This window comes from Molossus molossus, unplaced genomic scaffold (assembly GCF_014108415.1).
Source record: "Molossus molossus isolate mMolMol1 unplaced genomic scaffold, mMolMol1.p scaffold_m16_p_10, whole genome shotgun sequence".
NCBI lineage: Eukaryota > Metazoa > Chordata > Mammalia > Chiroptera > Molossidae > Molossus > Molossus molossus.
This window is the reverse complement of record NW_023425345.1, coordinates 20,497,328-20,525,149: the sequence shown is the minus strand read 5'-3', so window position 1 is coordinate 20,525,149 and position 27,822 is coordinate 20,497,328. Positions and strand designations below refer to the sequence as shown.

Here is a 27,822-nt window from a genome sequence, read left to right as displayed (position 1 = left end):
TTTAATATTCACAGCTTCTCTGTCCACCAGGATTTCTACTATGTCCCAGGCTTTGAGAATTCAGAGGTGACTGAGCATGGCCCCTCTGGTTAAGCAGAGAAAATGTGTGTGTCCCTAATTATAATAGACATCTGTGAGCATAAAAATACACTTTTGCTCATAGTGGGAAAGCAAAGCAGTGACCATACAGATGTAATTGGGGGTCATAGTGAGGGGTGTCACCCCAAGTCCTTGAACCACAGTCCTTGTCATCTTAATGTTTCCACTGAGGCCTTCCTTCCCCTCCTCTTTCTCCCAGCACTGAGCTGCCCAAAGGGCCAGGTGTACATGCAGTGTGGGACCCCCTGCAACCTGACCTGCCGCTCCCTCTCTTACCCGGATGAGGAATGCACAGAGGTCTGCCTGGAGGGCTGCTTCTGCCCCCCAGGGCTCTACCTGGATGAGAGGGGAGACTGCGTGCCCAAGGCCCAGTGCCCCTGCTACTACGATGGTGAGATCTTCCAGCCTGAAGACATCTTCTCAGACCACCACACCATGTGGTAAGTGCAAGCACCAGGGAAAGGAACATGGTCCTCCAAGTCCTTCATTTCACGGAGGGGTAAGCTGGGGCCCAAGGAAGGAAGTGACTTGTCCAGAGTTGCACAGAAAGTCAGAGCAGGGCTGGACTTCACCCAGGTCTTCTGACTTTCTTGCCATGCAGGAAACTACAACTGCAGCCTGGCGGTAGGGTTCCTTGAGCTTTCTTGCCAACTAGCATGTGTTGGGCCCCATTTCCCTGCTCTGGATCTCGATTTACCTTTTCTAGAACAGGAAACGGGAGCTCTCCTGTCCCCCTCCCCCCCAGCCTCTTGCCCGGGTCTCAGGTGGAAACATTTAACTAGAAGGAAGCACGTCACAGACGTGTTGTCCCAGTGGCACTTCGTGTCCCTGAAAAACAGCTCTAAAAAGTGCCTGCTTCTTGCTGCCCTTTCCCTGGGCCCTGTCACGGGCAGTTTCAGCAGGGTTGTCATGGTCACGGGAGACATTGGTAGCAGAAGCTTTGTTGGGCAAACACTTCCTGGCACCTGTTCTGTTCCCGGTGCTGGGCTAGAGATGGGAGATCTAAAGATGAACCAGACAGTGTGGGCCCCAAAGGAGCTGACAGTCTGCTAGGGAGACTGGTGAAAACGCCCTGATTATGGGAAATTTCAAACAGACATAAAAGAGAGAGAATAGTATAAGGAGCCCTAATGCATTCATCCTGGCTTCAGTGATTATCAGCACTTTGTCATTTTTAGTTTATGTATTCCCTCCTCCCCTTTGTGGCTGGAAGAGTTTACAGAAAACCTGAGCTATTGTACTGTTCCTTCTGAAAATACTTCAGTATGTATTTCTAATAGATAGGCACATAAAGAAACCCTAACATAATACCATTGCTAACCTAAACATGAACATCTAACATTCAATCATGTTCACTTTTTTTCTAATCGTCTCCAAATGTCTATAATTGATTCATTCGAATCAGGATTCAAACGAGGTCTGCGGGTGAGCTTTTTCTCATCATTCCAGTGAGATTAACTTGCAGCTCCTCTCAATTTCATGTCCCCAAACAGTTGTTTACATTTGTATTAAAACAGTTGTGGCCACTGGACTTGGGTTTCAGTGAAATGTGTTGTATGTTCGTCTAGACTGGGACCTCCCCAGGAGGAGAGAACATATATTAGGTCCTGATCCCCGACACCTAACACAGTTTTGGCAAAAAGTAGGTACAGCAAATGTTTTGAGATAAGTATAATATTTGGTAGATTCACCATATCAGAGACATAACAACCTCTACTCCTTCAGAACAGGGGAAGATTGCTTCCATTTGGGAGGAATCAGGGAAGACTCAAGACCGGATACAGCTTCCGCATTGGAGGAGGATTTTTTTTTTTTTTTTGTACCGATAGAGTGGGAGGGAGAGAGAGGAAGGGAGAGAGAGAGAGAAACATCGACGTGAAAGGGACACATTGAGTGGCTGCCACCCGCACGACCAACCAGGGCCGGGGACAAACTGCAACCGAGGTACATGCCCTTAGCGGGAACTGAACCCCGGGTCTCTCCGGACCGCAGGCCGACGCTCTAACCGCTGAGCCAAACTGGCCAGGGCTGGAGGAGGATTTTAACAGCAGGGGGTGCGGTAGAGTTATGGGAGGCGGGCTTTGTAGGTGGGGCTGAGGTCTTGGGATTGAAACACACAAGGAGGACTCATCAATTACCAAGGTCAGCACTCAGCGAGAACATATGTTGCATGAAGAAAGGGTACCAGGAGGGAAGTTGGCATCATGTTCAGGGGGGTTGAAAGACAGAGTGAGGGCTAATGCTTGAACAGTAGCAACGGGGACCATGGGAGGTCTGAGCAAAGAAGAAACAGAATCAGAGTGTAACTTCAGGGAGCGGGTTCCGGAGGCTGCATGAGGTATGAAAGCAGGGATCTCAGTTTCGGGAAGATGTTGACAGAGTCGGGTCAGTAGGTGGCAAGGCCCTGGGCAAGGAATAGCAGTGGAAATGGAGATGGGGACAGAAGTTAGGCACTGGGAAGTGAACAGGCGGTGGCATGTTTGCGAGGAGGAGGCTTGTTGAAGAAGACCCCAGGGATCTGAACTTGAATGCTTGGGAGGACATTGACGCCAAGAACAACAAGAGGACTCTTGGTAAGAAGAGGGAAGATACGAGTTTGGCTTTGGCCCTGATGACTTTGAGTTATCAAGAGGGCATCTTGATGAACAAATGGGACCAATTGCTGGAATTATGGGTTTGGAACTTAAGTGAGAGATTGGATCGGAGAAAAAGATTTGTGTGGAGGTAACAGGTATAGGCATGGGAGTAGCTAGGCTCGCTAAGAGTAGGGGACCCAAGAGCAGAAAAGAAGACTGTGTTCAGAATTTGGGGAGTGCAGAGGGTTGGGGGCCAGACGGGGGGCAGCAGAGGAGGATCCTATGAGAGAGGCCAAAGAAAAAAGGCCAGCAGAAAAGGCAGGACCAGGACAAGTAGGATGTACATTAACAGGGATGAATCTTGAACACACGGTGCTGAATCAGAAAAGCAAAACACAGTGTGATATATAAGATGATACCATTTATATAAATCAAACATATATGCATGCAAAACAATCACCTCTTTTATAAGAATAAGCTGAGGTATACATTAAACAGAAGAAGATTGTATTAGTTGTCCGCTGCTAAAAAATTACCCCAAAATTTAGCAGCTTAAAACAACAAACAGTTATAATCTCACAGTTTCTAAGGGGCAGGATCCAGGAGCAGCTTGGCTGGGTGGTGGGCTCAGGTTTTCTCGTAAGATTGCGATGAAGCTGTGGGCCAGACTGCAGTCCCCTGGAGATTTGATGGGCTGGAGCGTCCTTCCCAGTCACGGACATGGCTGTTGGCAGGAGGCTCAGTTCCTCACCATGTGCACCTCTCCATACAGTTGCTTACGACGTGGTTCCCCTTGGAGTGAGTAATCCAAGACCGAGCACCGAGTTGGAAGCCATAGTCTTGTATAACCTGTTCTTAAGTGACATATGGTATGTCGCTGTTGCCATGTACTATTGGTCACAGAGACCAACCTTGGTACAGTGTAGGAGGGGATTACACGAGGTTGTGGCTACCAGGATGTGGGGGTCACTGGGGATCATTTAGGAGACTAGATACTGGGAAAATAGATACCTATGTTAGGGGATGCGATTGGGATTGGAAGGTAGAAATAAAAGAAAAATTAAAAAAATCACTGAGTCCTTTATGCAGAGCCTGTGCGGGATGCTGGGGTATAAGGTGAGCAAGGGCAGCGATGGCATCTGCATTCTTGGATCTTGTAGCCCAGTGACAGGGAGAGGGATGTTAACTGAATAAAAATGCAAATGCATGTTAAATTACAGTGTGGTAAGTTCTAGGAAAACTATGAAAGCTTGAAATGTAGTGGGGACAGAGAAGGGTGTGTGTGTGTGTGTGTGTGTGTGTTGTTACATTAGTTCAGAGGAAACCATGTGTGCAAAAGCCCTTGTGTTTAAGGGAACAACATACCTTCAAGAATAAAACGAAGCCGTGGGGTTAGAGCGGAGAGGCAGGCAGGGTCAGACTGCAGGGGCCTGGGAGGCCATGCTAGGGATTTGACCTTTATCCTAAGGCCTAGTGGAGAGGGGGGGTGGTGGCTATTGTAGGATTCCCAGCAGGAATGTGATGGGTTTTGGAAAGATACTTGGGCTGCCAGGAGGAGTGTGTTTTTGAGACACGCAAGAAGGTGCAGGGACATCAGCTTTTGCGTTGTCCAGGTGAGAGGTGATGGTAGCTTGTGGTGGTGGAGACAGAGAAGTGGATATGAATCCCAGAGATGTTTAGGAGATAAAATCCAAGGGCTGGGTGATGGATCAGATGTAGGGGGTGGGGAGAAGGCAGCTTCAGAGCTGATCCCTGGGGTTCTGGTTTGTGACACTAGTGGGCGGTGCTATCACACAGTGACTCAGAGCCCGAGGGACACTGGCTTGGTCAGGGTCCGAGTTCAGTTTGGACATAGTGAGTTTGAAGTGTCTGAGACACCAGTGGTGGCTAGCTTATCTCACAGGCATTTGAATCTGTGGGTCTGAGGTTCAGAGGAGAGGTCCCAGCTGCTGAAGTGAATCTGGGAGTCATCTCTGTAGCGGAAGCTGAGGTGTGGAGGACACACAGTGAGGAGCAGAGAGAAGCTAGGATAGCTCAGAGGGGGTGAGTGGTACAGTAAGGCTGAGGAGGAAACTGGGAAGTGGGAGGAAACCAGGAGAGACCTTTCACCTTTTTCTAGAACAGAATAGACAACAGTGATGAATAACGTTGAAAGGGATCAAGTAAAAGACCTGAAAACAGTTCCGCTGAGTTTGGCGACACGGAGGTCACTGATGGCCATAGCAAGCCACCACGTCAGAAGGGAGTGGGCAGCGAGCAAGTGGTGGCGGCTGTAGCCGCTCTTGCAAAGCTGGGCTGTGTGTTTCCTCCGCAGCTACTGTGAGGACGGCTTCATGCACTGCACCTCCGGTGGAGCCCCGGGAAGCCTGCTGCCTCAGCACACGGTCCTCAGCGGTCCCCTGTCTCACCGCAGTGAGTACTGTCCCCTGGAAGGCTCTTCACCTCCCGCTGGGCAGACTCTCACGCGTGGAAGGGGGAGAGAGCCGGGCTGCTGTCGGACGGCACGTCCACTGAGACGCAGTCAGGATCGCCACAATTTCCGTTTGTACGTGACCCTCAGGACTAGACACGCCTTTCTCTGCATGTGTAAATCCGCATTGTCGAGGCAGGGAGAATTTATTTTGTGACCTGGGAAAGATGGAATTATCCGCAAGGTGGACTCAGTGAGACCTCTAGGTTGCCCCTGGTGACCTTAGGTGAGTTGCTTGCCTTGATTGCGGTAAAAACACCCACCTTCAATGCCCCCATTTTCTTTTCTTTTTTAAAAATGTTTTAATTGATTCTTTAGAGAGAGAGATAGAAACATCGATGTGAAAGAGAAACATCTATCGGCCGCCCCTTGCACGCTCCCTCCTGGGGATCGATCCTGCAACCCGGGCATGTGCCCGGACTGAGATTCGAACCGGGACCTCTCAGTCCCTGGGACGGTGCTCAGTCCACTGAGCCACATCGGCGGGGCCAACGGCCTCCTTTTTTCTGAGGACACTTCTTTAGAAAACTTCTCAGGTGAATTTGAAAGAGGGAGTTTGGACCTGCCACGCTCAGTCCGAAGGTCCTAATAGTTGCTGCTGTCTAAGGACAAGGCCCAGAAGGGAGAAGGGGCTGGGTCGACACTGGTGGGTTCACATTTATGGGTCATGCTGGCTTCGGAAGGCCCTCCCAGTGGAGGGACGGAGTGCCTGTGGGCAGCTGGAGGGGCTACTTCAACCTCTTCTCTCTGACTTACTTTCTCCAAGGTGCCCTCTCTCCAAGTGGCCCGGCTCCGTGCCATGTGTTTGTCTGCGAGCTTGCCCTGCGTGAGAAGTCTGTCCCCCCACAGGGCTGTCTGGGGGCATCTCTCAGCCTGGAGCTGAGTAGCTCACAAATTGAAATAAAAACTTAGGCCTTACCTATTCTGTTCAGTATGCTATAACAAAATGCCATAGCCCGGGTCGCTTATAAACAGAAGTCGATTGTTGCCAGTTCTGGGGGCTGGATGTCTGAGGCCAGGGTGTCATCGTGGTTGGCGGAGGGCCCTCTTCCTGGTTCAGAGCTGACGCCTTCCCGCTGTGTCCTCACACGGTGGAAGGGGTTAAGGAGTCCTGTGGGGTCTCTTTCATAAGGGCACGGATCCCATTTGTGAGGGCTTCACCCTCATGACCTAATCACTTCCCAAAGGCCTCACCTTCTAATATCATCATGTTTGGGGGTCAGGGTATCCACAAACATTCAGCTCATAGCCAGCCTGCCGGTCACTGTGGCCTGCCTCTGTCTTCTTCACGCCTTCTGTCACGGTAGCACCTTTTCACACGCACGCCCCTCCCCCTTTCATTCTGCCTCTTGGGTCTGTCTTTTCATCTGGTCGCTGGAAGGGATCATCGCCTTCAAAGTCAGGAAATCCCTGGAATTCTGTGTGATTTGGAAAAGCCATTTAACTTACTTAGGGTTTCAGTTTCCGTGTCCACAGGAGGCTGTAAGTGGTGTGTGCAGCAAGATGCAGACGCTGTGAAGTGCGTCAGGGTTTTCGAAAGAAAGGTGCTGTATCGGTCCCCTGCTGTCATCACTTATTCAGCCAGCCACTGATTCCCACCAATTGTCAGGAAATATGATCTATCAATGAACCAAGTAGATAGGAGCCCCTGCCTCCAGGGAGCACATATTACAGTGGGTGGGGTGGGAGAAATAAGCAAGGAAAATACGTAGTGTATCAGATGGTGATATCAGATGGCCATCAGTGGAGAAGGACAACGCAGGGAGGGCGGTGGGTGTCTCAAGGGGTGGAGGGTTGCCAATGTAAAGAGTTGCTGGGATGGCCAGTGGGGAGGCGAAGGGTGCCCGGGGAGCAAAGTCTCCTTTAAAGCTTTCGTGACTAAATTAGTGGTAACAATTTTTTTTTTATCCTCACCCGAGGACATTTTTTGCATTTATTTTTTCAGATAGAGAGGGAGGAAGAGAGAGAGAGAGAAACATCAATGTGAGAGAGACACATCTACTAGTTGCCACCTGCACGACCCCAACTGGGGCTGGGGACGAACCGCAACTGAGGTACATGCCCTTAGCGGGAACCGAACCGGGCACTCTCTGGTTCGTGGGCCGATGCTCTAATCGCTGAGCCAAACCGGCCAGGTCGGTGGTAACAATTTTAAGAAGGTGCTGTTGGGGCCCACAGAAGTTCCTTTTTAGCACTGAAACTCCGGTCCTTTAAAGCTTGGGTCTGGGCATTTCTGCCACGCATCCTGGTTCAATGTAACCCACTGCAGCAGGATGAAGGGGGATGATGAGCGTGACCGTCAGAAGGATGCTGGGATCGGAAGAGACACTTTCAGTGTAGGCAAAGGACAGAAGCTGAGTTGAGTAGAGGAGGCTGCCATCTGGTCCCACCCAGGGAACCTGGCTCAGGGCTAGACCCAGTAGGAGGTCAGGCGGCACCGCATCCCAGGGAATGGGCAGCTCTGTGTTTCTGGAATCGAGTGACCGCACCTAGGGACCAAAGGTCAGTGTAGAAGGTAGGTCTATTCACTCTATCACTGATGGCCTCTTTGATTTTCCAATCTCCAAGGCAAAAGGAGCTTGTCCTGTCGGGACCCCATGGTCAACTTTGTGTGTCCTGCTGACAACCCACGGGCTGAAGGGCTGGAGTGTGCAAAAACCTGCCAGAACTACGACCTGGAGTGTATGAGCATGGGCTGCGTCTCCGGCTGCTTCTGCCCCCCGGGCATGGTGAGCCACCACTGCTGCCTGGTGTCGGCAGCCTTCCTTTTCCTGCAGGCAGAGACGAAGAATCAAGAGTTAAATCAGGATGGTCACTGGGAGGTGTTGGTGGTGGGGGCTGGGCTGGGGGCGGTCCTGTGGCTGTCACCTGCCAAAGTCAGGAAGGGAGATGGTAGGAAGGTATCTGGGTTTGATCCTGATGAGATCCTAATTGCTTAGTGCACAGAGGTGCCATAGCAAGGATTTCCAGTGAAAATGGGCATTTCCACTAGAATTTTCCCAAGAGCTGAATTCCATTGTATGAAGATGAGAGGACACACACACACACACACACACACACACATTTGCATATGTTTTGCATATACTGTATGTGTATAGCTTTCTACTTCCAGAGAAGACCTTGATGTCCCTGCCATGCCATCAGTAAGCCACGGGTCCAACACGTCCCTCTCCCACACTAAGCCCAGTTTTCCTCGTCTGCAAAGTGAGTGGTGAGGTCTTGGCCCACTAATATTCTATGAGTCTGAGGCTGGCTTCCATGTGTGATCAGAGGCATGGTGGTGTCAACCAAGGGTCATTGGTGCCAATTCAACGCCAGTAGGAATCCCCAATTTGGGGTATGGTGAAGGAAACTTTATTCAGTGCAAAACAGCTCAACTGTGATATAGCACAGCTGTGAAAACAGCCTGGCTGGGAAGCAGCCCTGGGGCCAGACCCCTCTCTGTCAAACAGCTTTGCTCTGTTCCTCAATGGTCTGTTCTACTCTGGTCTACTCCACTCTTCCCTGGCAAGATAGCTTCAGTGTTTTAGCTGGGTCAGGGAGACCATCTTCAGCCTTAGGTGGAAAAGGAAAGTTCTGTTTTCTACCCAGAAGGGAGCTGGCTTATATGCACAGATGTCCTTGCCTTTGGTTCCTGATTGATTCCTCTTCATGCAATTGAGGACTCCAAATCCTCACAGTTTGATTGGTTCAAAAGGCACTCTCCTGATTGGTCAGAATAGAGCTGCTCTGGTTGGTCAGAGCTGAACAGCTCCAATTGGATGGGGAAAGCCTCTTCCTATTGGTTGAAATAAGATTCCAGGAACTCCTTTATATAAGGGATGGTTCAGATGGCAGAGAGGCGCAGGCAGGCCCCTCCCTGAAGTGCGTTTGCGTGAGAGGCTCCTCTATAGAAAGGCTGCTAAATTCTGTTTTTTGTTTTGTTTTTAAATTTGATCCCAGTTAGCCACCAGGAGCCCTTCTTGGTAGGTGTTTTCTTTCTCAGGGTTCACAGTGGTTTGCGGCCACCTGGTTCCTAGGTGCCCCCTGGTGGTGGCGATGGTCTGAGCATAACCAAGTCTAAACCTTCCTCCCAAGTCTAATCTTCGGCTGTCTTGAGTTAAAAATATACATATGTTTTTCTTGTCATGCTGTAAACCTGAGAGATTCTGAATTTTTCTCTTTCAAATGCATCCTGCCTTCTTGCTTTCCCTGACTACAATCCCCCAGACCTGAAGTGAGTGGTGAGGGGCAGGGGTTGTAGAGGCCAGAACAGGAGGGGGCAGGATGGCTCTCATATGGCTGTAAAGGGCATTAATGATGCCCAGACCTCAGCCTGAGGGGCAGTGTTCTGGGCCACAGAAGTTGCCAGTATTCTGTGGAGGGCACTTGGACCCATCACCAGTGGCCCCCGGGAAGGCTGCCCTGTGTGTATGCAGGGCAGGTGGTCTATCTCCTTCCCTCTGACCAACCCTTTCTCTCCCAAGCCAGACAGACGCTGTAACCCACTCTCCCCTGGGCGTTCCCGTCTGTCTTAGCCTCAGGATCCAGAACTGTCTTTCCTAAGATCGGCCAGGGAGCACCCTCCAAACTAGAAGGCCTTGCTTGGTGCTTAGCAGAAGGTGGCTGTTCAAGGAGGTGTATAAGGAGAAGTAGGAGAGAGTGCAAGCTTCCACGTTGCTCTTTTTACCCCAAAGGCCCCCTGTTGCGACTGTCCCTTCGCCATACCTAGAGGTGAAATGCTCCTACATCAGAGGAGACTCAAGCAAGAAAAGGGAAATCCCTCAGGAGATTGTCACAAGCGGGGACTCTTTTCAAGGAACTTTTTTTTTTAAATGAAGGAAGCAGTACAGATAGTCTTAAATATTAATAACCACAACAATTGCATTATTGTCCCAAAGCCCCAGTGGAGAGTGAGACCAAGTACAGGATGTGGACATACTGTTAGGAGCTCACGGGCATTCCCGAAGCCCCTGGCATACGTTCTGAGGATGGTCTTTGGGCATCTATCATATAACAAGGTGCCTCTCACCTCAGCCTCAGGGGATTGTAAACTTGAAAGCTCATAGCATAAGAGATTGGTTTATTTTCACAATTGCTTCGTTATAATGCTGACTAACGTGCAAATTGTTGAGGCCAGGTTCTGTGGAGCAGAAAAGTCTGGGTGATTTATTAAGTGCACAGTGTGTTGGCCGAGGCGCAGGACACGTGTTCCTGGACACAACACAAAGCAAAGGGATCTGGAAACACCCTGTGGGGGCCCATCTGAAGGCGCAGACATCCATCCCAGGGGTGTTTCTGTTTGGCCCGTCCCCCGTGGAAGGTGGTGAGGTTGTGGCACGTTACCGAGAGTTTGGGGGAAGAGCTCAGGAATTCTGCATTCTGAGGACTTGAAAAGGGGGGAGGAAGTAGTTCTTTCCTGGGGGGCAGATCTACTGAGAGCAGAAAGAGCCCCAGTAGGAACAGGGGTCAGAGGGCCACATTCTCAGTCCAGGCTTCACGACTTGCTGGCTCCTTGCTCTTGCACAGTCATTCACTCTTTCTCTGAGCCTCAGTTGCCTGATCTGTAACACGGACATATAATCCCTCTCCTGCCTTCATCACATTCCCTGTGGGCCCGAAGAAGTGTATGCAAATGCATTTTTAAAACCAGAAAGTACTGTGGAATGGAAGGAACAGCTTTAATCGTTTTCATACCTGACTGAGGGCCAGTCTCAGAGGCTGCACCCGTCTGCTCCTCTAGTCCGCGGGAGGAACTCACTCATGAAGCCCCGTTTTCTTAAATGTCCAATCCATGTGGACCAAAGCTTTTATAAAGACATTAGAATGATCAGAAAAATGAAACAAAAACCAATTACAAAGCATGGCCCCTGGTTTTTATTAGCTACAACAGACGTGATATATTACTCAGCCAAATTGGCATGATTTTCTAAACACCTTCTCTCCACGTCTGTGCTCAGATCATCATAGACCAGCACTGGCCTGTGGGCCACACTTCGAGCAGCACTGCTCTTGGTTGAAGACGGCCTTTCGAAGCATCCCTCCATGTTCACTGTAGGGCCAGCAGCACCTGCTGGAAAATGTTGGGGGCAGGGAGAGAGTTCCCCCTCTTGCAGTTTTCCCAGGCCTGACACCTGTGTGGTGCACAGGTTTTCTGGTCCACTTCACAGGTTGCAGACTTCATCTGCTCCTGCCACCAGTAAGGTGGGCATGGAACAGTAAGGTGGGCATGCTTTTGAGAAGTGGTTGATACCCTGATAAATGGTGGAGAAAAGCATCTAACAGGCATAGACTTGGAACCCAAAATTCTAGGTTTGAATCCTGGCTCCTGAAATTTAATTAGTAGAGTGGCAAGTCACTTAAAATATTTGTGTCTGGCCCTGGCCGGTTTGGCTCAGCGGTTAGAGCGTCGGCCTGCGGTCCTGAGAGACCCGGGTTCGGTTCCCGCTAAGGGCACGTACCTCGGTTGCAGTTTGTCCCCGGCCGTGGTTGGTCTTGCGGGTGGCAGCCACTCGATGTGTCCCTTCACATCGATGTTTCTCTCTCTCTGTTCCTCTCTCTCCCTCCCACTCTACCTGAACAAAAAATGGAAAAATGTCCTCGGGTGAGGATTAAAAAAAAAAAAAAAAAAAAAAAAAAATATTTGTGTCTGATTTTGATCACCTATAAAATTGGGTTAGAAGGGCTTTTGGGAGGACTGGATATGACAGTGGCAAATAAGTTCATGGGGGAAAACTATAAATCATATTGTGAATAGAGATAATCTAGGAAATTAGAATACACTGGGAGATTTTTTTGAGACCTCGTTTTCCACATTCTGAGGCCCACTGTATCAATAAAACTAGGGGATTGCGCTAGAAAATGTCCCATCTTTTTCTTTACTTGAGTGAACTACTTGCCTTCAAGTTAGAATATTACCTGATTCTATCACAAGGTGGCAGCAAAGCACAGCCTACTGCTCAGTCCTCATTCCAGCCTCAGCTGGAGTCCTCTCTAGGAGCACCATCAAGGGGCAAAGAGAGAAGGAACCCTCAAAACCTAGGATTTCAAACCCTTTACCACACAGAAGAAGACCGAAGAAGGAGAGGAAACAGAACCATTCAAGGATACATAGTTATATGGTGGAAATCCTGGTCTTATGATTCCCACACCGGATCCTTCAGAGGTTGGGCCATGAGGTGCTCTGGAGAAAATGTAGTACCTCTGTATGGGAGAGTCTCACTTACCTTTTGAGATCTAGTAGTTACATTTCCAAAGTGGTACCTAGTTCTGCTGGTATGAGGAAACCTGTTGGCAACTGGGAAGTGTGTTCATTTCCCTGGTTCTTTGATGCCCAGTTTTCTCACGGCCGCAATGTGAAGACTGGAAAGACTTGGCACCGCTTTGTAAGATATAAAGCTTGGGCTCAGGGCCCATCAGGGCGGACCTCACACGTGGGCATTGTAAATCCGGTGGGTGAGACATCATTTTAAAAGGTCTAAGAAAGCCCTCCTCTCTTAAAACTATCTCCCACACTTCCTCCAATTTATCAGCTCATCAGACTTCCTGAGATATAATAAGCATACGTGCATTTTGGTTAATAAGCAAGAGCTTTGAAGAAGCTTACAACCTTATAAATCCTCATGGGAAGTCATTCACACCTTAATGTGAATTATTTCATAAGATTTTTTTTTTCTTCCTAGTAAACATATAGTTGAAATCAGCTGTGTTGAGTTGGAAGCATTGATGGGGAGGGAGAATGAATGAAGGACAGATGGAAGGCAGGAGGATTTTGGAGAATGGGTCACTGTGGTGTGGATGTGTGGGGATGGGTTGGGGGAGATGGGGCCTTTTCAGAGAAGAGGAACAAAACCAGTGTTTTCCTACTTTATGATTTTTGAGGGGGCTGATCAGGACCTGATACCATGCTCTCAGGATGAACCATTCTTACTGAAGATGCTGTGATCTGATGAATACTAGGACAACTATTTTTACCTGTTTTTTTCTGAAGTCTTTGAAGGACATTTGCCGACTTTATTTTACATCCTTTTGGTGACCCAAAGGGACAAACACTAGGCAGAGATGGTTCTCTCCATTTTAAACATGAATTTCAAGGGACATGCCGCAGAATGCACGTAGAGACTGCTGTGCTGGCCTCGTCTGCGTGTCTGGCCCGTTCTCATCCAGAGCCTGTCCCTCCCCTGTCCTGTGCCTTTATCTTTCTATCTCTGTGAATTTCTTTACTGCTTCAGGCCTCGCTGCGTGTTTCTGGCTGGGCTGGCGCTGTCTGACCTTCCCTCCCGCGTCGGGAGCCTCCGGCTGTGGTGTAGCCAGCGAACCTCTCCTCTCCTTTTACGGTTATGCTCTGTCTCCCCTCCAGCTCTGACTGCGGGATCCATTCCCAGGCCTGTGGCAGTCCTCATTCAAAAGGCCCTTTCTTTGATTAAAATACAGTGGACATACAATTCATACATACAATTTCAGGTGTATAACCTAGTCATTCAACTTTTATACACTGAACGAAGTCATCGCCATGATAAATTTAGTAACCATCTGACACTGTATGAAGTTATCACGATATTATTAACTATATATCCTACACTGTATATTTCAACCCCATAACTTATTTATTTTATAACATGGAATTTGTACCTCTTATCCTCCCCTCCACATTTTTTTGCCCTTTGCCCATCCCCTGCAACAATTAGTTTGTTCTCTGCATCTATGAGTCTGTTTCCTTTTTTTTAAAAATAGATTTAGATATAAGTGAAATCACACTGCCCTATTTTAATATTGTAACCCACCAATCAATAATCTCATTTTACTAAAACAAGTCAGGCAGAGAGGAGCACAGAAGGATTGGCAGCGTAATCTCATGGCCCAGCTGGGATTTGAGTTTTATGTCCACCGGAAAAGGGCTGGGCTGCCTGGGACTCAGCGCCGGGCCAGGGGAGGGCTGCCTGGGCCACGATGCTCAGGACTTTCTGTCAGTGGGTTGGCTGTCTTGGAGAGAGGTAAAAACATCCAGCATGCAGACCAAGAGGCCTGGGAACCCTCAACCCAGCTTGCGGTAGGCGGCGGGACAGCACGTGTCTGCTGAGGTGAGGTGAGGGCTGTCTCCCAGAACCCACCCTGGTGCATCCTGCATCACGTTGTCTCATGTAATGTTTCCCATATGAGGCTTGTTTTCTGGTCTCCCATTAATGGCAGGAGCCAGTGTTCCTGTTCCCCAGTAAATGCATTTTTATGCTATTCTCAGAGTAACCACTAGGTGGCAGGCCTCAGCCTTTCGTCAGAGCAGACAAATCTTGGGGGGCTGTGGGAATGAACCCTAATTGTGAAAGCCTTTGAAGACTAATACACAGACATTTTCCCTCCCTGATCCCACCAATGAGCCTATGAGGCACCTAGGCTCATTGTCTTCCAAGAACAGTGGTCCTAGGAGGTAAGAGCTATCAAGGATGTGGTTGACTAACACCTTCCTCACTCTGCACCCCTATCCTGTCCCTCCATGTAGGCCCTAAGAACTCAGGAAAACAACTGAGGCTGGGTGAAGGGGATGGTGAAGTAGTGGAGGTTATTCCTCCCATCCCCTTCCAACACCACACACACACACACACACACACACACACACACACACACACACGAAAGCCCTCAGTTCAGCCTGAGAACACCTGTTCCAGGGCTTCATCTAGTTTCAGGCCCTGGGAACCCGGGGAGTGACTGGATCACACACATCCTGAGCCATCCAGACTAGGAGTTTCTCACCCCTCAGGTCACCCTAGAATCAACCATGGTCCCTTCACCTGCGGTGAGCCAGGCTCTTTTAGATCACCCAGGGCTAGGCCACACCAGAGCAGACATCGGGGCCACCTCCTGCAGTTGGGACAGAAGCAGATCTACCTGTGGGGGTCAGAGTGGGTTTGGCCAGCTCTTCCCAAGCCCATTGGGGCCAGTAGGTGTTATTTCTTTTTTAATTTAAATTAATTTATTTTTGTTCCAGATGTTTTTCCTTTTCCCCCCATTGATACCCTCCTCCCGATCCTGCCCCTCTCACAACGTTATTGTCTATGTCCATTGGTTATGCATATATGCATATAAGTTTTTGGGTTTATTTTTCTCTCCCCTAGACCCCCCTCCTCTGAGGTTTGTCAGTCTGAACCTTAGTTCTTTCTGTGTCTCTGGGTCTATTTTGTTCATCAGCTTATTTTTTTCATTATATTCCACAAATAAGTGAGATCATGTGGTATCTGTCTTCCTCTGACTGGCTTATTTCACTTAGCATAATACTCTTCATGTCCCTCCATATTGTCTCAAAGGATAAGAGATCTTTCTTTCTTACAGCTGCATAGTACTCCATTGTGTACATGTACCACCACTTTTTTATCTACACATCTACTGATGGACACTTGGGCTGTTTCCATATCTTAACAATTGTAAATGGTGCTGCTATGAACATGGGGGTACATATATTCTTTCTGATTGGTGTTTCAGGCTTCTTAGGATATATTCCTAGAAGTGGGATCACTGGGTCAAAGGGCAGATGCATTTTTAATTTTTTGAGGAAACACCATATTGTTTTCCATAGTGGCGGCACCAGTTAGTATTCCCACCAGCAGTGTACTAGAGTCCCCTTTTCTTTTATTTATTTATTTTTTTCACACTATGATAGTTAATTTTATTTGTTCAAGGACTCATACCGCAAGCATTAACCCCAGCATGGGTTTTGATTCTGTGAGCCCAGATTCACATATTTAGGAAGAGAGAAGCAAATTGTGACCCATGTACATGGATAGGAACTAAAGGCTCATGGTTAATCACACTGTAGTTTCTGAATCTCTACAGCCTGGGAACCTGAAGTCACAGGTCTTTGAGGTCCTTCTGGATGTTCCACAGGGTATCTGCGCTCTTCTTGAGTTGAGCAACCTCATCATCCTTCAGTTTCTGGTTGATAACATTGGTTAATCCCCGAGCGTTCAAGATACATGGAAGGCTCAGGAAGACTTCATTCTCAATGCCACACACCCCCTTCACCATCGTTGACACTGGATGAATCCTGGATAGATTTTTCAACATGAATTCAATGAGATCAGCCACACTTAATCCAATAGCCCAGTTGATATATCCTTTTAGCTTGATGACTTCATAGGCACTTTCAACCACCATCTTGTGCACTTCCTTCCAGTTCTCACTGTCATTGTCCGGCCCCATTTCTGGATTCAGTTCCTGAAGAGAAACGCCGGCCACATTCACGCCACTCCACATGGCCACACTTGAGTCGCCGTGTTCTCCCAAAATTCATCCATGGCAGCTGCTGGGATGAATGCCAAGTTTTTCAGACATAAGATAGCGAAATCTAGCAGAATCCAGATTACATCCACGTCCAATCACACTGTGCTTGGGTAATCCACTTAGTTTCCAGGTAACATATGTGAGAATATCCACTGGGTTAGAAACCACAATTATGATGCAATCAGGACTGTACTTGATGATCTGAGGAATAATGAATTTGAAGACATTCCTCTGCACCAGGTTGAGATGACTCTCAACCTGTGGATGTTTTGCTGGCGATCTCCTGCAGTTGCCACCACAATCTTAAGAGTTGACAGTCACAGAGTAATCTTTATCGGCCACGATTTTAGGTGTCTGAAGAAATAAGCCCCCATGCTGCAGATCCATCATTTCTCCTTTGAGTTTATCTTCTAAAACATCCACAAGAGCGAGTTCATCAGCCAGAGACTTTCCTAGAATGCTGATGGCACACGCCATGCCAACTTGTCCAACACCCACGACAGTAATCTTCTTGTTTGGGATTCCTGCCTTTTCTTCTGCAACCGGTGCAGTCAGTTTTTCCTGAAGAGTTGCCATTGTGCACAGGGGAGAGAAGGCTTTCCGGAGTGTAGTAAGAGTGGCGCCAAGAAGACAGTGTCTGCTGCGTGCTCCTCTCCGGCGCCTGGAGTCCCCTTTTCTTTGCATCCTCGCCAGCACTTGCTGTTCGATGATTTGTTAATGGTGGTCATTCTGGCAGGTGTGAGGCGATATCTCACAGTTGTTTTAATTTGCATCTCTCTGATGATTGGTGACATTGAGCATTTTTTTCATATGTCTCTTAGCCATTTGTATGTCCTGTTTGGAGAGGTGTCTTTTTAGGTCCTCAGCCCATTTTTTAATAGGATTCTTTGTCTTTTGTTGAGTTGTATTTATACTTTATATATTTTGGAGATTAACCCCTTATCTTATGTATTGTTGGCAATTATGCTCTCCCATATAGTGGGTTCCCTTTTCATTTTGATGGTTGTTTCTTTTGCTGTGCAGAAGCTTTTTAGTTTGATGTAGTCCTATGTATTAATTTTTTCTTCTGTTTCTCTTGCCTTAGGTGTTGTATCAGTGAAAATTCTGTTGCATGTGAGGTGTTAGTTCTTTTTTCTTGACCCCAACAGACCTGAGGAGTGTAACATGCTCATGTAGTAACTTCTGTGGTGGGGGGTGGGCAGGGAAGTAGATCATCCTGGTGGGGAGGGCGTCAGAATCTTAGGGTACTACACAAGGAGGGTGCACGTGCAGCTTGAACAAGTTCCCAGACTCTCGGTTTGGTCCATCTCTGCCTATGGCAGCCTTCAACGTTCACCTCCAGGGTATTAAGTGCATTAATAATTCATTCATTCATTTTATTAACTATGTTGTCCATTTTCTTCGATTATAAACATAATAGATGCTCATTAAAGAACATTTGGAAAAAAATTTTAAGCTAAAAAAAAAAATTCCCCTAGCCTAGCCCACCATCTGGAGGTAGCTTCTATAGTTCTTTTAAGTCTTTTTTTTGGTGAAATATGTACATATTTTCTTAATTGGGACCATATGTATATGCAGTTTTCTTTCTTTCCTGTTTTAAAAATTAACAGCATAAGTATTTCTCACATCTTTTAAGAATCTCCCAAAGGACCATTCTGCTAGCTCCATGGGACCCCATTACCTGGTGAATCCTTAATGGATTTAATCCCTTTTCTATTGTTGAACACTTACTTGGTCGCTCCCATTTTTTTGGAGTGATAAATCATTCTGTATTAACCTTTGTCCATAACTCATTTCATTCTGAGAGATTGTTGAGCTGGAACTACTCGAGCTAAGGATGTGTGCATCTCAAGGTTTTCTGACACAGGTTACATATTGCCAAAGGGTCTTTGTTCAGATTCCAGGTCACATGCTCCCAGCAGGGTTCAAGGGCAGAGGGCAGCGGTCAGAGTGTCCTTCAGCTGAGCTTGGGGGCATCGTGTAGAGGGGTGCCTGTGTCTCCCAAGCACCGGCCAGGGTGTGGGTTCCCGGCCTGACCTCGGGCTGAGGCTGTCTTCCCAGCAGGGCTCTGGATCACTCACTGCGGATTTTCCCTTAGGTCCGGCATGAAAACAGATGTGTGGCCCTGGAAAGGTGTCCCTGTTTCCACCAGGGCAAAGAGTATGCCCCGGGAGAGACCGTCAAGATTGACTGCAACACCTGGTGAGGCCCTGGGAGAGGCGTTTGCGGGGACTGAACCATTGCGGGTGGAGGCAGCAGATGCAGGAATGAAGGTCAAGACGCAGGGTCAGACGTGGCCAAGGACCACTGGCACTTGTCTCCAGCACCCTGAGGGAATGTGGTTACTCTTTCTCTGTTTTTGAGCCTCTGTTTCTCTGTCTGTACAATGGGAGAACCTTTATCATCACCTGTGCTCACCTGCTCCTCTAGAGGTTAGCATTTCCATTCAGAGAGCTGGGGCCTGCAGAAGATAAGGACCTTGCCCCGGATCAGTCATTGTACGTGTGACCAAGCCGCCAAAGGTCATGGAGGGTCCCTTTCTTGCCCCCCAAAACATATTACCAGTGTGCTTGTAATGGCACGGCTTGAAAAGGGGACCTGTGACGGGGCTGGCTTTTCTTCTCCCTTGTCCTCGGCCAACCTTCACACGACCCTCTGCTCTGCTCATTCACTGCACCTCTGACTTTGGGGCTGTGCCCAGCTTTATGGAACGGCCCATGTGGACAGAGACAGAAAGGCGTGTAGCTCTGGGGCCTGAGGTCTGAGCTCACCGCCTCTGATGCACAGTGGGCTCCTCCTGTCAGCTCCGGGCACCGGGTGGCAGGATGGGGCGTGTGGCGGTTGGCACGTCACTGAAGGTTTAGCCATATCATTATGTGCACACAAAACCTCTCCAGCAGAAGTTCTCGGTGAGCACTAGTTTCCCAGCTCAGAACCTTCCTGCTCTGTCTGGTTTCCCCCTTAGCCTCAGTGTCTGCTTGTAGAGACCCTCTGGCTGCTCCCAGGCAACTTCCAGGGAGGCGGAGCTTCAGCAGAGCCATGGCAGGTGGTCTGCAGCGGACCTGGGTCTCCTCCCTTGGCCGCCTGGGCTGCCTGTGCCGGTCTTTGACTCAGTTTCCCTCTGCAATGGAGTGCAGGGTGACTGCCTCCCTCTGCTGGGCCCTGTGCTTTCACGTGTCAGTTCAAGACGGCTCGGCACCCCTTTCACCACCCGCCCCCCCTGGGGCTGCCGCCCTCGTAAGGTCCCTTTTCTTGAGGCTTCCGGAGGGTTGGTGGCACCTGGAACACTCCACGTCCTGTCGCGGCCTCTCCAGTCCCCAGAGCCCAGACGAGCCCTCCACACCCCTCACGCCGCCGTCCTTGCCTCACTCCCCAGTGTCTGTCGGGACCGGAAGTGGAACTGCACGGACCACGTGTGCGACGCCACCTGCTCCACCCTGGGCATGGCCCACTACCGCACCTTCGACGGGCTCAGATACCTGTTCCCCGGGGAGTGCCAGTACGTGCTGGTGCAGGTGAGCGAGGGCCGAGTCTGTTCTGTCCATAGCAACCGCTCTGGGCTGGCTTCCACTGGGGTGGTCGTCCAGCCCCCGAAGAAGTGCCTGCAGGGGTCAGGGCTCGAAACTCACAGTGATTGTCCACCCTCTTTAGTTGACCTGGGTGGAGATGTAAAACACAGGACAGAAACTCATCTGTTGACCGGGATTGTTGTGGGGCAGAGGTAATACCGGCCCAAATGAGAAGCAAAACAGAATTAGGAGAAGGCATCACTCCTTTTGGCAGACTGCCTCAGCCAGGGTGCCCAGTGGCTGGGGAGCGAGGCTCGGGTTCTGGCTGCTGGTCTCCCTGCTTGTGCACTGAGCAACCCACACGGCCTGTTCAGTGGCCAAGCGCAGGCGGATGGTGGAAATGACCCCTGGAGTTCTTCCTGCCCTATGAGTCTATTGCATTCTCCACGTGTTCTTTTCTAACCTGGTGCAATCAGAACAGGCAGGAAGGGGGTGTGGGCACAGGAAAGTCACACTGCCCAGCAGGATGATCCTAGCTGGTGAGTGAGGGCATGAGCCCCTCTGCCCTCCTCTCCTTCTATGTGGACTCCTGTAAACTCTCTTGCAGTGAACAGGGGAACTGACCAGCATGTGCAGAGCATGCTGGGAGTGAGCGGGGCCACTGACCAGTCGCATGCAGGGTAGCGGCATCAACCAGCCGAGCCTCCGCCACCCACACCAGAGATGACTTAATGCCAATCTTCTGACCCGAGGTGGCAGGAATAATCTTTTTCTGCCGGTATCTCTTTTTCCTAGGATTACTGTGGCAGTAACCCTGGGACCTTCCGGATCCTGGTGGGGAATGAGGGATGCGGCTACCCCTCCGTGAAATGCAAGAAGCGGGTCACCATCCTGGTGGAAGGAGGAGAGATTGAACTGTTTGATGGGGAGGTGAGTGCCGGCCCCTCCCTTCTCCCTCAGGCCCCCTTTGTTCTGCTGGCTGGTGAAGGGCAGGGGCCGGCATTCCTTTAGAGTGTGTGTGAATGGAGTATCGGGAAGCCATGAAGAGCATGAGGTGGGTGATGTCATCTGACTGCGACATGTTCTCTGAGAACACGTTGCAGATGCGTATGCATGACATGACCCCGTTCAGTGCAGTGAGGTGCAGAGAGACGTGTGGAGAAGGTGTGGAACGCTCTCCGCACACACGGGAGGAATCCGTGCTCTCCTCTGGAGGGTGCAGCGGAGACTGGAGGGCAAGAGGGCTTTCCCTTTTACATATCTGTATATCATATACATGTAAAAGACAGTTATATGTACATATATGCACACATACATAAATATGTATAGTTTGGGAAGTGATGGTGTTTTGAGGATTTTTACTTTCATGTTTTCAGATAAATCTTTGTTTTGAAGGAGCAGTAACCAGATCCAAGCCCCGGTAGTGAGAACTTGGACGTGGTTCTCAGAGGGCACATGAGAACCACCAAGGAGATCTTGTTTATGATGTGGACTCCGGGGCTCACCTGAGTTTCTGACTTGGAGGTCTGGGTGGGGCTCAGGATCCTGCATCTGAAGGGGTGGACAGTCCCCAGAGCACAGTTTGGATTTCACTATAGCTAGTACCAGGGTGACCCAGGGTCTGGGCTCGCACCTGCTCTGGGATCTCCATCGTGTCCCATGGATCAGCCTGCACCCCTGCCTTCTGCAAACACTCGTCACTGATACCAGGGGATGGAGGTAAACTGTCCTCCACATGGAAGACAACTGCTCAGAAGTGTGACCTGCTGACTCTGAGTCAGCAGCGTCAGCTCCATTGAAAGGACAGCTCTACTTAGGACAGATGATGGTGGTGGCGCTGAATAGGAGGTGTGCACCAGTGATCAGCTCTGCATGTTGTGTGTTGCTCAGGAGAGGACCTTCGCGAAGGGGTGACAGCATCTGCCTCAGTTTTATGAATTAGATAGCTAAGCCGCTGCCCGGGCTCAGGGACTCAGCACCAGCAAGGATTCAGACAGTCGAGGACTCGGGTCAGAGTCTTACAAACTGAAATCTGTGATTCCTGCTGCCGGTGCCGAGCTCCTCAGCCTTTCTCTGCTCCGTCAGCTCTGACTGCCGATGACAGTGACTCTGGGCAGTGGGAGGCGGGGGAAGGAAAGGAGAGAGTCCAGGGCTCATTTCTGTAAAGGGATACATTTTAAAATTAATTGCCCAAGGATGCTTAAACTCATTGCCACATTTAAAACCTGTTTAGGGGCCACAGGTATTTAATGATCAAGTGTCAACAAACCCTTTCTGTGAAGTGATAAGGTCTGCTAGTTGGTTTCATTGTATTTTTAATCTCGTAACTAGGATTTTGCTGCCACCTCTGTTGTCCCTTAGTCGGAGGATTCATGGAGAGTGGTAGGCGATGTGCACACAGAAATGTCCAGGCAGATGCTGGCCCTGAAGGGACGAGCTCTTACTGAACGGGGCAGATGGCTGTGGTTCTGGAGAGCCATGGAGACAGGCGTGGGCACTCCTTCTCCCTGCCTCACACTTTGTCCTCCTTCAGGTGAATGTGAAGAGGCCCATGAAGGATGAAACTCACTTTGAGGTGGTGGAGTCCGGCCGGTACGTCATTCTGCTGCTGGGCAAGGCGCTCTCTGTGGTCTGGGACCACCACCTGAGCCTCTCCGTGGTGCTGAAGCAGACATACCAGGTCAGTGGGCTTCCTCAGCTTCTTCCTCGTTTTTTAAAAAATTATTTTATAATTATTTTTATCCTCACCTGAGAACATTTTTGCATTTATCTTCAGATAGAGTGGGAGGGAGAGAGGGGAGAAGAGAGAGAGCGAGAGAGAGAGAGAGAGAGAGAGCGAGAGAGAAACATCGATGTGAGAGAGACACATCTAGTGGCTGCCACTCACATGACCCCAACCAGGAACAAACTGCAACTGAGGTACGTGCCCTTAGGGGAACCAAACCTGGGACTCTCTTGTCCACAGGCCAACATTCTAACTGCTGAGCCAAACTGGCCAGGGCTATAATTTTTCTTTATTGATTTTAGAGAGAGAAGGGAGAGGGAGAGAGATAGAAACGTGGATAAGCGAGAACATCGATTGGCCGCCTCCTGCATGCCCCCCACTAGGGATTGGGCCTACAACCTGGGCATGTGCCCTGACCAAGAATCGAACCAGTGACCTCTTGGTGCATGGGTCGATGCTCAACCACTGAGCCACACTGGCTGGGTACTTCCTCCTCTTATCTGTGACTTGTCATTGGGACCTTCCTCAGCTTCCTGAATAGCAGGAAGTAGACACTGCCCCTCCTAACATCTCAGGGGAGGGTGGGTGGTCTGAAAGGGGGATGTATAAGCAGAATCTTCAGAGAAGGGAGGGAGTGACAGGTATCTGGATGAGAGAATTTAGGTACGTGCAAGGGGTGTAGGGTGGATGATGTTTAGAGTGTTTGAGTGAGGATGTCCGTGGCTGGAGTGGAAGGGCTTGGGGAGAAGAGTCATGGGCCTCTTGTCGAACTGTGGGAGTATTCTTACACGTTTCCAGTAACTTATCCCCATTGTGCCAAGCCAAACCTCCATATTGAAGCAAAATAGAATAAGTCACATCTCTTTGTCTCAAGACAGGGCTCCACTATGTTGTAAGAGCACAGAACCTTTTCTTTTCCAGTTCTTCCCATAGTTCCTATGGGATGATTTCCATTCATTCCGCAATTACTTGTTTAGGACGTCTATACCAGCACTAGGTTAGGTGAACACAGAGATGAATAGGATACATGTCAGCCCTGGTGGTGCTTGGAGTACATCAGAATCCTGGCCAGCCTGCTCTGCACGGGCTGCTGCTCTCCAGGGAAGGGATGCCCCGTCCAGAGCACAAAGTAGGACCAGAGAGTTCTGTCCTCAGACCTCTCCACTCTCACTGATGCAACGATGAACCAGCTCCCCTCTCTGCTCAGGCCCTCATCGGGGAGGTGATGGCTTATACTGGAGATGCCTGGGCCAAGGCTGCCCAATCCCCACTTCTGCCCTTGGACAACTCTGGGACCCGGGCAACCTGCCTCTCTTTGTGAATAATCTTCTTTCTTTAACTTTAAAATGAGGTCATGAGGAAGGCCGGGAGAAGGCCAGGGAAGGGCAAGGCTTTGCCAACCCCTCTGGTCTCTTCTGGGGCTCCCTCCCTGCCCTCCCGCCTCCTCTTCCTCGGGGGAGCCCACCCCCTTTGCTGTTTGGGCCCTCCTCGCCCTAAACCAGAATCTGCCCTGAGGTTTGCAATGCTCATACTCTCAACTGGTCACCAGGAGCAGGTGTGTGGCCTCTGTGGGAATTTCGACGGCGTCCAGAACAACGACTTGACCGGCAGCAACCTCCAGGTGGAGGAGGACCCCGTGGACTTCGGGAATTCCTGGAAAGTGAGCCCACAGTGCGCTGACACCAGGAGAGTACGTAGGGGCTCTCCATGCAGGCCGCGGTGGTGGGTGGGTGGTGGGTGGCGGGTGGCGGGTGCTAGGCTCTGCCGTGGTGGCAGAACTTGGAAGAGGGTCTCTTGCAGCCTTCTGGGCTGGGTGCTCTGCTCTATCTGTGTTCTCTTGCCCTGTTCCCCAGGTGCCGCTGGACTCGTCCCCTGCCACCTGCCACAACAACATCGTGAAGCAGAGTATGGTGGATTCCTCCTGTAGGATCCTCACCAGTGATGTTTTCCAGGCCTGCAACAGGCTGGTGAGGGCTGCGGGGGACCCGGGGGCAGAGGGCACCAAGGGCTGGCCAGCGGCTCGGGTGCTCAGAGAGCGCACGTCTGATTCCGGACACTGCCCGGGAGCCCTTGAAATGACCTGCATCGGGTCACCTCTTTACTCCCTTTCTTGGCTTCAGGCTGGGCAACAAAAGGGATAATTGACAGTTTAGGAGGAAAACAATACCTGGCAAGTCCTTTTCCTTTGATGTGAGGCAGTACCCTTCTGGGCACCTGCTTCTCTCTGGCCTCAATCTTAGGGTTTATGTCCCCGTGAATTATCTTGTCTCCAACACCAGAGCCAGGAATTTTATTTTCCTATTTCCTCACTAGATCTTCAGACCCGAGTGGCGTGTCCTCTGTCCTCATAAAACCCTTTAGCTCCTAGGTCTTGTCTCAGAGAAACTCTTTGCTGGTCTTAGCTCCAGGGATGTTGAGGCCTCATTTTACGGCTTGTTTTTGTGTCTTCCTCTCCAGTGGGGGTAAGGAATTCCCCAAACACGTACACACTGCTGTGTAGCACCACCCACATGGGCACGCCTGGCTGGAGCTGTATCTCGGTTCTCTTCCTGTCCATCCAGTGACTTAGTCCCCGAGGGCTCCAGAGGAAGCTCAGGGTTCCGCGGGTGGTGGAGATCCAGGCATCTGCCCTGGAAGAGGCCAGAGTGTGTGGTGGCACATGTGGGGGAAGGAAGGTGGCGTGGTCCCTGTGACTGACCGTGGATGGTGGGTAGGCTACCTCTTCGTGTAGACTCGGGGCTGGAGCCCAGGGATACACAGGCTGGTTCCGCTGTCCAGCATGCCAAGTCCCAGAGCACCTCATGAGGCGACCCGAGTGGTCCTGAGGCTGTTCCTCTCTCCTTGCTGAACTTGGAGGCCAGGAGAGAGAGTGAGCAGTGTTGTGTGTGGGCGTTTATGTAAAAAACACCCAGACGCCCATGAGGTGGGGAATGGGTTATGGGGATGGATGGATGACTGGGTAGGTAAGTGGACAGATAGATAGAAAGAAATGTGCTTTCGAAAAATTCTTGGACACATCTATTCTAGGAAAGACTGGCAAAAGTGCTGTGCTCACTGTGTCTTGCTGGAATACAGATTAGAGGCCAGGAATTCTGCCTGCTTAGCCGCTCCCTCTTTGGAAGCCTTGACGCACATTTCCTTTGCACCCCGGAGCTGGCCTTCCACCCTCTGACCACCAGAACGATCCCACCCACACCGAGAGCCGGAGGGCCCCAGTCTGGCCCCCGGCCTGGCCTACCCTGAGGCTCCCTTGCAGGTGGACCCCGAGCCGTTCCTGGATGTTTGCATCTACGACACCTGCTCCTGTGAGTCCGTTGGGGACTGTGCCTGCTTCTGCGACACCATTGCCGCCTACGCTCACATGTGCGCCCAGCATGGCGAGGTGGTGACCTGGAGGACGGCCACTCTGTGTCGTGAGTCCCGATGTCCCCCAGGGTCTCAGCCACCTCCCCTCAACCCTCCTGTAGCTGGACTTTAAGACCTCAAAGTGGGGTGCAGGATGACTTTCATGGGAGGGAAGGCAGAGTTCTAGTGTGGAGACGGAAGGCGGAGCGCAGAGGAGGTTAAGACATGGATGAGTGAGGAGGGACAGGCCACGGGGATCGAAGACATTCATACGTAGAGAACCTCATTCTGGAGAATTCTGGAGGAGGGAGAAGAGAAAATGGATGAAAAGACCTAACTTAGTGGTGGTCAATATGAGTGACCGTACATTTATGTAGGGTCTTCCTTCCTCTGCTGTAAGCAGCTAATTGTTTTTATGTGAAAATTGATTCAGAACCACGAGATGCCTGGTTTAGGTGCTGTAAAAGTCCAAAGCCTCTGACATTGGTGACTCCTGGAGTTCCTTAGTCCCCAGGGAGCTCCTCACCTCCCCCAGCGCCAGCCCACCTCTGGCCCACCTGCCCGGGGCCCGCTGCGGTCCTGGCTTCCCTCACACAGGACTGTCTGCGCTTTCGTGGTTACGCTCCTTCCTTCCGTCCACACAGCCCAGAGCTGCGAGGAGAGGAATCTCCAGGAGAACGGGTACCAGTGCGAGTGGCGCTATAACAGCTGTGCTCCTGCCTGTCCCGCCACGTGCCAGCACCCCGAGCCGCTGGCCTGCCCCGTGCGGTGTGTGGAGGGCTGCCACGCACACTGCCCTCCAGGTCGGTCCCTGCCCTGGGCGGGGGTGGGCTGGAGGGATGGGACAGGTCGTCAGGAACGGTGATTCCTTGTCCTGCATCCTCTCAGCCTTGCCCGGGGGCGCCCCATCCCCAGCCTCGTAACCTGGTTCTGTTTCCATGTGTCCTTCCATTCGAATCAGGCCAGCTATGGTTTTCGTCCAGCCGAGCTCCTGCACCGTGCTTCTGCATGCTCATGTACGGGGTCCTCGCCCAGACCGGCCCTTTCTGATAGAACTAGCTGGAGGGATGGGAGGTTCTACTGAAATGTGGCTCGCATGTCCAGCGCTGGATTTTCATTTAATTTAGTATTAATTTAAATTTAAGTGTAGCCACATGTGGTGACTGGCTTTTGCATTGGCTAGCACAGATCTAGAGTTATTAAGTAGATTCCTTGGTGGAGCAGAAGAGACCCTCAGAAAGAGACAAGATTTCATGTGCGCTGAGAGACTTCATTGCTCCCGGTTCTGCAGGGGAGAAGTCAGTTCTCCCAGAGAAGGAAGGTTGCTCCCCGGGTGGGGGGTGACCCGGGCGAGCAGGTGGCTTCTGGGACAGATCTCTTTAGCTAACGGCACGTCTTCCTTGCGGACAGGGTGAGAGATTTAGCTCCTAACGAGAGGTTTTTCGCACAGGGAAAATCCTGGATGAGCTTTTACAAACCTGTGTTGACCCCGAAGACTGCCCTGTGTGTGAGGTGTCTGGCCGGCGCTTTGCCCCTGGAAAGAAAATCACCCTGAGCCCCGGTGACCCCGAGCACTGCCAGATTTGGTAAAAGCTGGTCATTTGAACCAGGAGTCTTATTGTCTTTCTGGGGACCTGCTCAGAGGTGTAGGTTTTGGGAAAACTTCCTCGCTATGTGAGTCAAGAGGTAGTTTTTATTTAGTTTGTTTCTCTTTCTTTAAGGACAGACTAGATCGCTTCTCCAAAAAAATCTCTCTCTCTCTCTCTCTTTTAAAAAAATCCTCACCCAAGAATATTTTTCCATTTATCTTCAGATAGAGTGGGGGTGGGGGTGAAGAGACATTGTTGT

At 50.3% G+C, this 27,822-nt stretch overlaps 1 protein-coding gene and 1 pseudogene across 1 annotated transcript in view; one reads left to right on the top strand and one right to left on the bottom strand.

Moving 5' to 3' along the window:
* Window positions 1-27,822, top strand: part of VWF (von Willebrand factor) — a 125,460-nt gene that overhangs the window by 47,871 nt on the left and 49,767 nt on the right. The window contains exons 16-27 of the mRNA XM_036250841.1: window positions 299-539; window positions 4,990-5,087; window positions 7,714-7,874; window positions 18,494-18,597; window positions 19,772-19,910; window positions 20,700-20,834; window positions 22,438-22,584; window positions 24,179-24,319; window positions 24,483-24,596; window positions 25,886-26,042; window positions 26,619-26,777; window positions 27,425-27,560. Coding sequence (XP_036106734.1) covers window positions 299-539; window positions 4,990-5,087; window positions 7,714-7,874; window positions 18,494-18,597; window positions 19,772-19,910; window positions 20,700-20,834; window positions 22,438-22,584; window positions 24,179-24,319; window positions 24,483-24,596; window positions 25,886-26,042; window positions 26,619-26,777; window positions 27,425-27,560 — 1,732 coding nt within the window. The remainder of the gene's footprint in view (window positions 1-298; window positions 540-4,989; window positions 5,088-7,713; window positions 7,875-18,493; window positions 18,598-19,771; window positions 19,911-20,699; window positions 20,835-22,437; window positions 22,585-24,178; window positions 24,320-24,482; window positions 24,597-25,885; window positions 26,043-26,618; window positions 26,778-27,424; window positions 27,561-27,822) is intronic.
* On the bottom strand, window positions 15,963-16,971 carry LOC118623335 (annotated as a pseudogene).